Below are 14,405 nucleotides of genomic sequence, written 5' to 3' on the forward strand. Positions count from 1 at the left end.
CGTCTTTGTTATAGAAAATTGCAACGTACATTAATTCTTGTGCCTTACCTACAAGTATAGTCTTTAGAATACAAGTTTATAGAAACACTTTTTATTTTCATTTATATATCAAGCGAGTGGAGATAAGGATGGTCAGTGTTAACGACCTCACCAATCTCCTTGTCTTTTGCCCTACGCGTAGGTTTGTCGCCTAACTCTGATCTAGAATGCATTGATTATGATCTGAAAATACCATCGGAGTAAAAGAAGGGATCTAAGGAACAATGATGAAAATTCTTAGACATGCGACTGATATTGAAAAGAAAATGCTGGAAACTAATCCTTTCATTTCAAGAGTTTTGGTAAACACCACACAAAAATTACCAAGTTTCTCTATGGGCCACATGTTTACTTCAATGTAGGTTACCACTCTCGTTGAAAAAAAAAACCGGTTATCACTCTACTCTTAGCTAAGGTTATACCTCAAGTCTGTCGTCACGATATGATACTTCCTCCGTCCTAAAATAAGTGTCTTAGCTAAGGTTAAGACACTTATTTTGGGACAGAAGGAGTACAATATAAGATCGTTTATATTTCCTTACGGAGGGTTACAAATGGATTTCTTAACTTTAAATTTTGGTTGGCTAGTGAGAAACGGGTACCTCATGAGAGAATATGTCATGTGAATGACGTAGGAAAAGGGGGAAGTAATAGTGAATCTCGAGGCAGTAGTCCCTTAGTCCATAGTAAAGAGATGATGCTACATGACCAAAGGATGGGTTATCCTCACCGTCGTCAAGTTAGGGGTGCACCTAAGGGGAACATACGTTGAATTAGTACATCTACACCCTATCTTGGCCGTTTGATCTAGTTGGGAAAGGGATCCTAGCGTGTCCCACGTAAAACTGTTTATGGGCTAGTAAGAGACATTGTATAATCATGGCACACATCTTGAAAGCTGAATCGAAGGATGAAATAGAGGTGTACTTATGTCTTTCGTGGACATATCATTCCCTAGTTTAAGTGTGGCAGCAAGGCGACATAGAACTTACATGAGCGCGGTGATTAGGGAGGCATCCATGGACATCTTGGACATGTGACAACTGTCAAGATGATGTTCTCCTTTGAAAAATGAAATTAAGGAGATGACACACAATTTTCAAGCATATTTAGCATATAAATTCCAATCTATATATAAAAGGTTGGCGCATAAGGGCCATTCACATAATAACTAAACCACTCCAATATACTAGTTCACAAATCTTAATTTGCGGGAAAAAACGTTATACAATGTGCGTCCATGTAGATCAATCATACGCGTGCATGCAATTACCATGCGTTGCTTATTTACATACACGCCTATTTATACATGATGAGTAGCTAGACCAGGCCAGAAATTATATCCGACTGGGGATTGTAATCAACTGCATATATATATATATATATATATATATATATATATATATATATATATATATATATATATATATATATATATATATATATATATATATATATATATATATATATATATTTACTATATGCACTACAATATATATGCGTATGAAGCTAATGTCATACTCATATATCTATAATATATATTTAATACAATATATATGGAGTACTATGTCATGATCTTTTTTACTTCGAAAATACTCCTAGCTATGTACTACTATATGGCTAGCAAGTTCGCACAAGTACGTGCCCATGGTGCAATGCAGCCATATATATCCATGCAATGGTGATGTGCATGCAGCTAGCTACTCAGTGCTCACTGAAAGCGACTACCACAAACTGCAACAACTACTGGCTACACTTGCAAAAGTTATGCATGCGAGCGTGCATGCGCGTATGTGGTGTTCATATCATTTGCTCAGGGATTCCAGTTCACGCCGGATATTTGGACGGCATGATGCTGGAAACCAGAGGTGGCGGCGCCTGCGGTGGCCTCTGGCGCCAGTGGGGCGCCGAGGATGACATGGTGTTGATGGTACGTCCCGTCTTGCACGGGAAGAGGATTCATAAATGCAGACATGGCGTTCACCGCATTGCCGGCCGCGCCAGCCATGTCGGCCGTCGATGACAGCGACATATTGCCGACGTTTCTGCTCCTGTTAAACCCAGGGAAATTCCTTGCCTGTGGCAGGATGCCAGCGGCTGACGCCTCGAGCCAGTTGAACGGGGTTGAAGACGACGGGGCGAGAAACTGTTTGGTCGGAGCCGGGCTCGCCCTCGCCGCCGCGGCCAGGTGGCTCAGCGAGGTGGCGCCCGCCGAGAGGCCGGCGTCGTCTGCTGTGAACAGGCCGTCCAGGAAATGGCTGTCCTGATGATGGAGCAGTGAAGATGAAGCGTAGTTGCTGCCATGCGCACCTGCACCGGCCATGCCCGCCGTGGCATAGAGCGGGTACGCGGTGACCGCGTCCTCCACGGAGTCCTCGCACTCCATGCTCCTCTGCTGATCTCCGGCCGCGGCCTTGTTGATCTTCTTGTAGATGCGGCACAGCACCCAGTCGTCCAACTGATGAGACGACGACGTACATAATTAACTTCATCAACCATCAACAATACCCTAATTAAGCTGGAGAGCAATTAAATACTGCTAGCTAGACCGTGCGATCGACACGTGTACGTACCCTCAGAGAGGCAGCAGCCCTGCTCCCGCCGGTCACAGGCGGCGGCGGCGGCGGTCGGCTGGTGGTGGTGGAGCCAGACGCGTCGGTGAGGCGGTATTCATGCATGATCCAGTTGGTTTTGAGGCCCTTGGGCGGCTTCCCGCGGTAGAACACGAGCGCCTTCTTGACGCCGAGCTTCTCCCGGACCAGGCCGCACCCCGTCCCGGAGGCCAGGATAGGTTTGTCCGTGCCGGTGGCCTTCCAGTACCCCGACGTCGCCGCCCGGTTGGGCCGCGCGCCGTTGGGGTACTTGCGGTCGCGCGGGCTGAAGAAGTACCACTCCTGCTCCCCGAAGGTCGCCTTCTCTGATGGATCCCGATCCCGAGCGCATGAACAAGCACGACAGGATCACATACATAAACCATCTACACACATGTGTACTACAAGAATATAAAAATACTTGTGCACAGGAGTATAAGCATGAGATGGATGGATTATTCGATTATTTAATTGCGCCGGAATTTTGCGGCGCTTGATAAACTAAGCACGACCGACGAGATAGACATAACATACCGGGGAGCTCCCATGGGTCGAACTTGTAGAGATCCACCTCGGCGATGATGGTGACGGGGAGCGGGACCTTGGCGGCCTTCTTCTTGAGGTAGTGCACCACCAGCTCCTCGTCCGTCGGGTGGAACCGGAAGCCCGGCGGGAGCTCCGGCGCCGAGCCCCGCTGCCGCGGAGGCGGCGGCTCATGCTGATGCCGCGCTGCTTTTTGCGCCGAGCCGGAAGATGAGTCCGAGCTGCCCATGGACCTCATCGGATCCTCTTCCCTTAGCTAGCTAGCTACCAACAAACACACCGGATGATCCCACCAGATCGAGCGCCCCTGTGGTGGGCACCTAACTCAACTGCCAAAGCTTCTAGGTAGTGTGAAGGAAGGAACGGACTGGGATTTGTTACAGCGACGGTTGGGAGGGAGGAGAGGAGAGGAGAGGCGAGCGAGTGATCTGCGGTGGGAGTTCTGGTGATTTCGGGGCGGCTGTGAAAACCGTGGCGAGGAGAGCAGGGGAGGAGTAAATACGGCTCCGTTGTACCTTGCCCGGGGCCGCGGGGCCGTCGCCGCTGGACACGTATGCCGGCCGCCGCTCGTACCGCGTGTCAGATCGCCACCGGACGGCGCAAGCTCGCGCGACCACGGCCACCCATTCCGCTTCCTCACTTTTTTTTCTTCTGGGATGGCGCGGGGGAGCCGGACCGGACACGGCTCACCTTGCCCCATCCTTCAGCCCAAGGCCTTAGTTTGCACCGGCTTCGTAGCTTCCTGGGCTAGGTGTTTTGTCGGCCCGTGCTGAGCTCCATTTCAGCATATTCTGGTGGGCCGCATGATACCTAACATCGTGACCTCTTTCTTGCTTTCTTTTTTAACAGCGTGACCATTTCAGTATCCTCGGGGCAACTAATCAAGGGATACCTCTTTTAACACGGTGACCTCATTTCAGACACCTTATGGAACCAACCAGTTCGTCAAAAAAAAGAGCAAATCAACCTGTGATTAGATGGTTAGGAATGCAGGTATCTCCAACCCACCAGAGTTCAAGTCTTAGACTTAATATTGATGCTTACAATATTCATGGATTATCATGATTCTGTTTCTCTGGCTGCTAGAAAGTTCCTAAGTCAACTGGCTGCTATTTTTTTCCTGCGGGAACAACTAGCTGCTATTTTTTTCTATGAAAACAACCTGCTGCTAGTTAGCCAACACGAAGAACGAATTTCATAAATGTTTCTCCATCTGGCGCACAGTCTTTTGGATTGGTTGGAAAATCTCTCGGATTGGATCATGGTAATAGGCTTGGGCGCCGCGAAAGCCCTAAGCATTTCTTCTCAGGCCAAAATTGGCCAAGAGCGCAAAAAAATTTGTTCGCTCAAAAACCGGATACTGCGAAAATCACTATTTAAGGGTTACCACTTATAAAGGTCACTCCTCACCTTCTCAGAGAAGTGAAGCACTATTGTGCGCACACTTGTCGCAACCTAATATTTTTTCCTTTTTTATTGTTTTGTTTATTCAAAATGTTTTATCTCTTCAACCATGTGTCCAAATACCAAACTGTTTTAATCGTTGAATTTCTCGCATTGAGATCTTTGGAACAAGATCCCTTATTAATAGGTTTTAGTAAACTTTTTCCCATGAAAAAGCCAAAAAAACAGAAACCGGAAAAAAAATGGAAACAAAAAAACTAATCCAAAAAATCAGACACACTGGCAAAAGAAAATGCGGAAGAAAAAACCAGAGTCCGAAAGCAAGGTTACGGTTTTCACTTTGGGGGTGGGGGGGGGAGGGGGTGGAGGGAGCGCATGTTGTGTTTTTCCTTTTTGGGGAAGCACGGGTTGTGTTTCTCGTGAAAGCACATGTGATGGTTTTAGCGGAAGCATAGGTTATGCTTTGGAAGCAAATATGTTCTTTCACAAGAATCACAGACAGACGTGCTTCGCAAAAAAATAATTTTTTTCTCTTCAGAACATAGGAAAGCCAAGCAAAATAAAAAAAAACTAAAATCTGAAAATGCATACAGAAAAAAAAACTGAAATTCATAGGGAGTCTCCAACACGCGACATGTGACGGCGGCTCCATAACGCCGACTGGAGGCACCACTTTGTGCGCTCCAGACCATCAAAAGTGACCCCTCGAGGTCCCCCGAAAGGGGTCACCATTCGTTAGTGACTCCTCGGATACTGACGAAACAACGACAATTTTCGTTGGGCCAAAATCACTTGTTACTATAACTCAGGAGTCCACAGTGACATGGCCAAAATCGGGCACTGCTAGGGAGCGACTTATTAACGGTACCACTTGGAGGGTTCCCGCAGAGGTCATGTTTTTTTACCTAGAAGCACCTCAATGGTGCGCCCAGCAGCCGCCACGTGTCATGTGTTGGGCGCACCCTCATGATTTTTTTTCCTTGTCTACACGTGTTTTTGTATTTTAATTTTGTTTGTTGTTTTTTTTAGCTTTTCAGTTTTTGCTTGGTTTTGGTATAATTTTTTTGGAAGCGGTGCTTTTCCGCAAGCAAAAAACATACTTATGCTTTTTGAAGAGAGAAAAAAAAAAACAGTCTGTGCTTCTTGAGTTGTGCTTCTCAAAAAAAGAAAAGCGTAGTTGTGCTCACATGAGAAGCACCGAAAAAAGAAAAAAAAAACACAGTTATGCTTCCTAGAAAAGAAAAAAACACAGCCCGTGCTTCTCGAAAAAGAAACAAAAACTGTGCTTCCCTAAGAAAAAGTGGAAAGGCACAATTGTGTTTAAAAAAGAATAGTTCATTCGGTTGAACTAAGAAAGGTCAGAGGCTACACTGAGGAACACAAGCTTGTACTGACTAAAGCCTCTCTTGAAAATTGTCTTCCACATCTAAACAAGGCTATACTTATAGATACATCCATAGATCCACACGAAGAAACAACACAACTGCGTCTACCATCCATATCCCATGCATGCTTCTTGCACGGAGCTCATGCATGCAGCTCTCGAGACGACTGCAGGCGTATGTCCATGCAGGGACAGCGCTGGGAGCAATGGATGAGGCAGAGCCCTTCGAGTTCCACGCACAACTCGCACTCAGGCCCACGGTTTCGGCACCAGGCCTCGCAGCTGCAGGAGGTCGGACAGCGCAGCTGCTGCATACAGCGCCCACAGTCCCCGGCAGCCACCGCCGCGGCCGCTGCGACGTGCATGGATAGCAGGATGCAGACGGCGGCAACAGCGACGGTCACCTTGGAGGCAGCGGTGGCACCGGCGCCGCCCGGAGCCATTGTTGTTGGCCGGCCGGAGATCGGGCAGGCTAATTCACAATTCGCAAAGCCAGCTAATAGAAAGGTGCTACTGTTCCAGTGGTGCGGATCGACGGATAAACTAGCCAGTGCTATTTATAGCTGGACAGTGGACAACATAAATCAGAGATGTATACGGTCGATAATTTAGGAGGTGGAAACGTGGAAAACTGTACCGTTTACCTCGTGATCCAATCCGATCGTTGCCTGAGAAACCATGCGCAGGTAACGTGCATGCGCATGTGTATTTGCGTAGGAGCCGCCATAAGCATGTTAAATTGAGTTTCATGATTCTCTTTGTCTGGCTGCTAGTAAGTTCCTGAGTCAACTGGCTGCTAGTTAGCCAACACCAAGAACGAATTTCAAAAATGTTTCTTCATCCACAGCGCGCGGTCTTTTGGATTGGATTGGATTATAGTGACAAGCTTGGGCGGTAACGGGAAGGCCCTAAGCATTTCTTCTCGGGAGACATTTTTGGTCGGGCGAAATCGGATACTGACCGTGACCGGGTGTAAAAGTAGGGTTCACGTAGGTTTGAGGGGATCGCACGCCTCCAAAGGGTGCGGCTCATATCTTTATATAATGAAATGATAGAGATACAAATACAAAGTATATACGGTAAGTCAAGTCCTATTCGTATACAGGAAGGAGTCTAACACACTCCCTCAATCTTAACCGGTATCAAAAAGGTTAAGATTGCGCCGACAGACTTCAAACAAAGGAAGTGGAAGCGGCTTTGTGAAGACATCAACAAGTTGATCTTTAGATGAGATGAACTTGATCTGTAGTACCTTTTGTGCAATGTGTTCCCTTACAAAATGAAAATCAACTTCGATATGCTTCGTCCCTGCGCAAAGACAGGATTAGATGATAGGTAAGTGGCGCCAATATTATCACATGAAAGAACCGGAGGCACATCTTGAGGGATACCCAATTCTCGCAGCAAGGACTGTACCCAAAAAAGTTCAGTTGTAGCATTGGCAACAGCTTTGTACTCAGCTTCCATACTACTCCGAGAAACGGTAGCTTGCTTCCGAGCATTGGAGGCGATCAAATCTGAACAAAGAAACACAACATATCCCTGCGTGGATCACCGATCATCCGGACTCCCTGCCCAATCCGCATCAGAAAAGGAAGACAACAACATAGAAGAAGCATGCCGAAGATGTAGTCCAAACGAGGCAGTGAGACGAACGTAACGCAGAATGCGTTTAACTGCCGACCAGTGGGTATCACGTGGTGCATGAAAATACTGACAGACACGGTTAACTGCAAGGAAATATCTTGTCGAGTGATAGTGAGGTATTGTAGAGCACCAACGATACTGTGATACTCAGTAGCGTCATCAGCAGCAAGAAGCACACCAGTGTCAGCAGAAAGCTTCTTAGTCACAGACATGGGTGTGGAAACAGACTTACACTTCAGCATCCCAGCACCACAAAGAAGATCCAAGAAATACTTTTTCTAAGTGAGTGAGAGACCAGCAGCAGTATGTGTAACCTCCAAACCCAAAAGATACATCGTGACCTTAGGGCGCTGTGGAAGCAGAAACAGAGACGTGTCTGCACTAGATGGAACAAAGCCATGTGACCGAAGAGCTGAACCAAGACAGGCATGCCACGCAACCGGGGGGGGGGGGGGGGTGTTGTTTGAGACCATAGATTGCCTTGATCAGCAGACAAAGATGTTGAGGCGGATTAGGATCAACAAAACCAGGAAGTTGCCGCATGTAAACTTCTTCCTCTAAGACACCATGGAGGAATGCGTTCTGAATATCCAATTGACGAAGAGACCAACCACGATGAATTTTCAAGGTGAGAATAAGATGAATGGTTGTAGGCTTGACAACAAGACTAAAAGTATCGTCGTAATCAAGACCATAACGTTGTTTAAAACCTTTGGCAACCAGGCCTGCTATAAGGGTTCAACAGATCCATCAACATGCTTCTTGACTTTAAAGACCCATTTGGAGTCACAACACCGACGACGCGTCCATTTCACGACGAGGCGTCGATCCCCTCATATCACCGGCTTGTCGTACACCTTTGCATCACAATGGTGGATCCTGTAACACGGTGTCCCTCGCAGCACCACTAGCAATATGGCGGTGTCACGGCAACAATGATGTAAAAAATAATTAGTTATAAAAGTAGGGAAATACCACGCAGCAACAACGGTGCCAATTTTCACACAATGATAATGAGTGAGAAGCTCCTAGCTAGATACTATATTCTCGCAAAAAATAAAAGCAGTTTCTAGCTAGATATATTTTCACCAACAACGTGCTATCACGTGAAGTCAATGCCAGCACATGCTAGAGTGAACACACATGCTCAAGGTTTGTGCAAAGTACAGACAAGGCGATCACGCGTCATTAAGGAACAGAGATCCGACGGTGCTGCGAGCGGTTTACGCGTGCTTAAATTCAGTTTGAAACGTTTTCCCAAATTAGTAAAAGGTATGGCAGTCCGGTTCGGTCCCGCGCTAGTTCGGCGCCCAGGCCGTAGCACCAATATATGGAGACCATGAGCTACGACGTACAAGCAATAAGTTGAATCGACTCTCGGCATCACGGTATCGATCGCGTGCTAGCTGCTCATCAGTTTTGCACGTACGCCAACCCGGCGACGGCACGCGCGCGCGAACTTGACACCTCACGATGGCAACGACGGCGCACCTGATCCTGCTCGCCGTCGCCGTGTCGTTGATGCTGCAGATCGCCGCCGTGTCGGCGGCGCCACCGTCGGGATCCCGCGGCGGCGTTACGCTGCGCGTGGATAGTAGACAGGTGCGCATATATATGGCTAGCTAGTTGCTCGTCGTTGGTGCAAGTTCATGGATCGAATTCGTCGTCGGTTTCCGACAGCTAGCTGTGTTATCTGCATTTTTTTTTCTTTTCTTTTCAAACTACCTGGATGTTGATTATATAGACGGCTTTTTTGGGCCATAAAATCACATGCAATCAAGCGTTTTAAGCTGCATGTACGTATGACTTACATACTTACGTGTGCATGCAGGTCGTGGTGGACAACGGGTTGGTGCAGGTGTCGCTGTCGAGGCCCGGGGGCCACATCACCGGCGTCCGCTACGGCGGGGAAGGGACGAACCTGCTGCACTCCACCAGGAGCAGAAACACTGGCGGGTTAGTATTTAGGTGGTGTTTGGTTCTTTAGTCCTAGGACTTTTTTTAGTCCCTAGGATTTTTTGAAAAAGACTCTTAAGGGGGTGCTTCTAAGGACTTTTAGTAAAAAGTCCCACCCTGTTTGGTTTGCTAGGGACTTTTTCTAGTCCCAACATAAAAAAAGTCTCTGAAACCAAACACCCCTTTAGTACATGCTTCATGCTTGCTTGCGTGTTAATTAACTTGTTCTGGTAATTAATAAAACAAGATCTGTATATATGATTTGTAATTAACCTTTTGCAGGTACTGGGATATGGTGTGGGACATCCCCGGCTCCGATCAACGAGACTTGCTCAATTCGTACGTGGTCGCGAATTAACTTAATCGCATTGTCTTGATATAAATATATGAAGTGCAAATACTAAGCTAGAATCGCTCTATTGTGTACGTACGTAGGCTGGATGGCTCGGAGTTCAGGGTGGTAACGCAGAGCGACGAGCAGGTGGAGCTGTCGTTCCGGAGCACGTACAGCCCGGAACGTCGGAACGGCGTCCGGCTCAACGTCGACAAGAGGCTGGTGATGCTCAAGGGCAGCTCCGGGTTCTACAGCTACGCCATCCTGGAGCACGGCGCGGACACGCCGGCCATCGACATCACCCAGGCCCGGCTCGCCTTCAAGCTCAACACGGACAGGTTCAACTACATGGCCGTCTCGGACGACGTACAGCGGTACATGCCACGGGCGGCCGACCGGGACGCGCCCCGCAGCTCCCCGCTGGCGTACAAGGAGGCGGTGCTGCTGGTCGACCCGGCGGAGCCGCAGTTCAAGGGGGAGGTGGACGACAAGTACCAGTACACGCTGGACACCAAGGACAACCGGGTGCACGGGTGGGTCAGCACTAGCAGCGGCCAGCCGAGCCACGTCGGCTTCTGGGTCGTCACCCCCAGCAGCGAGTTCAAGAGCGGCGGGCCGCTCAAGCGAGACCTCACCTCGCATGTCGGCCCGACGTGCATCAGCATGTTCCACGGGAGGCACTACGTCGGGGACGACATTGTGGCGCGCATCGGGGACGGCGAGCAGTGGAAGAAGGTCATGGGCCCCGTGTTCGTCTACCTCAACTCTAACTCGGAGAAGGGAGACCCGCGGGCGCTCTGGGAGGACGCCAAGGCGGCCGCCCAGGCTGAGGCGAAGAAGTGGCCCTACAGCTTCCCGGAGTCGCCGGACTTCAACAAGGCCGGCGAGAGAGGCTCCGTCACCGGCCGACTTCTCGTAAGGGACAGGTACGTGAGCAGGGAGAACATGCCTGCTCGGGCAGCTTACGTTGGCCTGGCCGCGCCCGGGCAGCTTGGCTCGTGGGCGACGGAGAGCAAGGGCTACCAGTTCTGGACGACGGCGTCGAACACTTCCGGCAAGTTCACCATTGACAACGTTCGGGCAGGGGAGTACAACCTCTACGCGTGGGTTCCTGGGGTTCTCGGCGATTACATGAACACCACCCGCGTCACCGTAACACCCGGTTAGTACTGCTGGATACTGCTACTAGCTAGCGTCTCAGTTTGCAGATTTATTTCAAAGTCTGCAAGATCCAACACCAACTCTGTACTGTTTTGTTGACGATCTGGTTTGTTCGATTTTCAACTTTGAAACAGGCGGTGCAATCAACCTCGGCGATCTTGTGTACGAGGCCCCGAGATCGGGGCCGACGCTGTGGGAGATCGGCGTCCCTGACCGGAGCGCGAAGGAGATGTTCGTCCCCGACCCCGACCCGAAGTACCTCAACAAGCTCTTCCAGAACAAAGACATGTACAGACAGTACGGGCTGTGGGAGAGGTACGCCCAACTGTACCCGACGGACGATCTCGTCTACACCGTCGGCGAAAGCCATCACTCCAAGGACTGGTACTTCGCCCATGTCACAAGGTAAGACACACATATGGGTCCATTTCCACTTTAGTCCAAGCCAAAACGGCATAGGTACTGATCGATGTTGATCTGTCGTGCAGAAAGGTCGGCGACGACATCGTGCCGACGACGCGGCAGATCCGGTTCAACCTGGACCGCGTCCTGCCCGGCGGCACCTATACCTTGCGCGTCGCCCTCGCGGCCGCTCACGCGGCGAGGCTGCAGTTCCAGGTGAACGGGGCGACGAGGCGCGTGGGTGGGGTCTTCGGGACGCCGGCGTTCGGCGACGGCAACGCGATCGCGAGGCACGGCGACCACGGCACGCAGTGGAGCTTGGAGTTCCCGATCAGCGGGAGGCTGCTCCGGGAAGGCGACAACACCATCCACATCACGCAGACGAGGGCGAACAGCATATTCTTAGGGGTCATGTACGACTACATACGGTTTGAAGGACCTCCCGGTTCTTCCTAGAACATAGTATTTTTTTTCTTTTTTTGAATGATCTAGAACAGAGTTGCTTGTTGCTTGTTATGATGTTCTGGAAGACTAAGTTGAACATGAGTATTTGTATATAAATAATTTCCTTTTTCAAATTGTTAACGGGTGCCATTGTGCCACGGTCCCATGACCCCACAATCGACCAGCCTATCTTGCACACAGCTAAGGTCAAATCCAATGCCGTGCATCAAAATGCCCGCAAATAGCGAACCAACCTGTGGTTGATGGTTAGAGGGACTGTGGTATTTTCAGCCCATCAGGGTTCAAGTCCTGGTGCTCGCATTTATTTCTGGATTTATTTCAGAATTTTCGGCGATGCGCATTTAGTGGGAGGAGACGTTCCCGTCGATGGCGAGGTGCCTACGATGACTCGTAAATTTTAAGATAATATGCCGGCTCAGTCTTTCGGAGGTGCTCATAGGGGTAGAGTGTGCGTGTGTACGTTCATAGGGGTGAGTGTATGCGCGTGTATATGAGCGCTTGCGTTTGTACTGTGTTCAAAAAAAATGCCCGCAAATATCTGGACCACATTGTCCGGACACGCTAGATAATCCAAAACCGTGCACACAAACCAGAAGCACAGCTGGAGAGGTTTGCGGGCGTCTGGACGTCCGTCTGGTAGGCCTATGCTTTTGACACACCCAATCCTGATGGGGGAGGAGTTGAGAACCCAAGGGATCCAAATGGTGGATGTATATGACTGGTATTGAAGATGCCCAACATGCGGAGGATGGGGATGAAATTGTGATTATGCATGCGGGTATTGAAGATGCCCAACATGCGGAGGAGCGTGTTCTCAATTTGAAGTGATCAATAAAGCGACATCGAATGAAGAATCGGAATAGTACAAGGGGGCACATGATGCTGATAGGCGACTACTTTGTCCTGATGTGCTATTCGAGCCCTATTTTAGCCCTCGATTCCGGATTAGGGAAACTATGTTCAATCGCCTCTACAATGATGTCCGGGCCTATGATGACTACTTCATCTTGAAGAAGGATGGCATTGTAAACATTGGATTCTCTGGTGACCAGAAGTACATGACTGCTAAGGATGCTTGCCTATGGCATGGCCGTAGATTTGTGGGACGAGTACCTCTGATGTCTGAAAGCACATGTCTCAAAGCCATGGTCAGGTTTGCTACTAAGGTGGTCAAGGGGTTTGGACCGAAGTAGTTGAGAGAACCAACTACCAAAGACACCGCAAGCTAGGCTCATGACATTGTCGGAAGCAAGAGGGTGGCCAGGTATGCTCGGATCCCTGGATTGCATGCACTGACAATGGAGAATTGCCCATGCTCTACAAGGGCAATATCAGGGACACTGTAAGAAGCCTGTCATCATTCTTGAAGTAGTTGCATCACAAAACCTCTAGATTTGCACTCCTTCTTTGGATGCCCGGATCTCACGATGACATCAACATGCTGCAGTGGCATGCATTGTTTGCATGGTTGTGTGCGGGGAAGCTCCTTCATGCAACTATACCATCAATGATTATGACTACAACATGGATTATTATATTTGTGATAGTATCTATCCTTCGTGGGCGACCTTCGTCAAGAACATCTCTGGTCCAAGGGGCAAGAAAAGACCAAGAAGGATGGAGAGGACATTTAGAGTGTTCCAAGCTCGTTTTGCAGTTGTTTGAGGACCTGCAAAAATATGGGATCCAGAGACGTTGTGGGAGGTGATGATAGGTTGTACGATCATGCACAACATGTTTGTGGGGTGATGGTGAGGGAGTTTGCTATGGTCTGAAATTTGAGCACATGGATGATCCTATCCAACTTCCATAGCAGAATCCGGCAACATTTGAGGATTTTATCCAAATGCATCAACAAATTCGCGATCGAGCAAGTCATGTGCAGCTTCAGAATGATCTGGTTGAGCATTTGTGCACGCTTCGAGGGAAAAACTACAAAATGTAACTAAATAAGCTGAATTCAAATTTGAACTATTTTATTGCAAAACTTCATGCTCTGACTGTAATATTTATATTCGAATTATTGTTGCATTGGAATTTTCATATCATGATTATGGACGAAGGATGATATTAATGTTTAATTATTTTGAGTGCTCGGATATAGGAAAAAACAGGGGCGGATTTTTGTGCACCGGGTTACATTGCTACCCCCTATTGGCTATCCATGGGCGTTTGGTGTGACCATTTTGATGCATGCCATTAGAGATGCCCTAAGACCCAAACCAACGCAAAAATTACGAAAAAGTAAAACCCGACAACATTGTGTAAGCTGCCCCATATCATTTAGTAATGCTGCTTTGCGCCTCCAATGTTTGGAACATGACAATATATTGGCTTGACCTTCCCTCCATCGACCCTTCCTCTTGGCATGGGTTCAACACTGTTAAATCTTGGTGGGCTCACGAGGTAGATCTTGTAGTATCTTATTCACAATAGCTAAATGTCAGTCGATTGACTTTAGCTATTATGGTCAGTCGAT

The 14,405-nt window shown here is 48.6% G+C and overlaps 2 protein-coding genes across 2 annotated transcripts; one reads left to right on the plus strand and one right to left on the minus strand.

Moving 5' to 3' along the window:
* Window positions 1-1,596: 1,596 nt before the first annotated feature.
* Window positions 1,597-3,692, minus strand: LOC123141166 (NAC transcription factor NAM-A1). The gene is made up of 3 exons (XM_044560383.1): window positions 3,165-3,692; window positions 2,613-2,956; window positions 1,597-2,497 (listed from the first exon to the last, which is right to left on the minus strand). The coding sequence occupies exons 1-3, from the start codon at window positions 3,409-3,411 to the stop codon at window positions 1,853-1,855; spliced, it is 1,236 nt and encodes a 411-aa protein (XP_044416318.1). The 5' UTR covers window positions 3,412-3,692; the 3' UTR covers window positions 1,597-1,852.
* A 5,286-nt stretch (window positions 3,693-8,978) lies between these two features.
* Window positions 8,979-12,162, plus strand: LOC123141167 (probable rhamnogalacturonate lyase B). The gene is made up of 6 exons (XM_044560384.1): window positions 8,979-9,210; window positions 9,440-9,564; window positions 9,847-9,903; window positions 10,000-11,060; window positions 11,194-11,464; window positions 11,548-12,162. The coding sequence occupies exons 1-6, from the start codon at window positions 9,082-9,084 to the stop codon at window positions 11,915-11,917; spliced, it is 2,013 nt and encodes a 670-aa protein (XP_044416319.1). The 5' UTR covers window positions 8,979-9,081; the 3' UTR covers window positions 11,918-12,162.
* Window positions 12,163-14,405: the final 2,243 nt, after the last annotated feature.

Source organism: Triticum aestivum, chromosome 6D (assembly GCF_018294505.1).
Source record: "Triticum aestivum cultivar Chinese Spring chromosome 6D, IWGSC CS RefSeq v2.1, whole genome shotgun sequence".
Lineage (NCBI taxonomy): Eukaryota > Viridiplantae > Streptophyta > Magnoliopsida > Poales > Poaceae > Triticum > Triticum aestivum.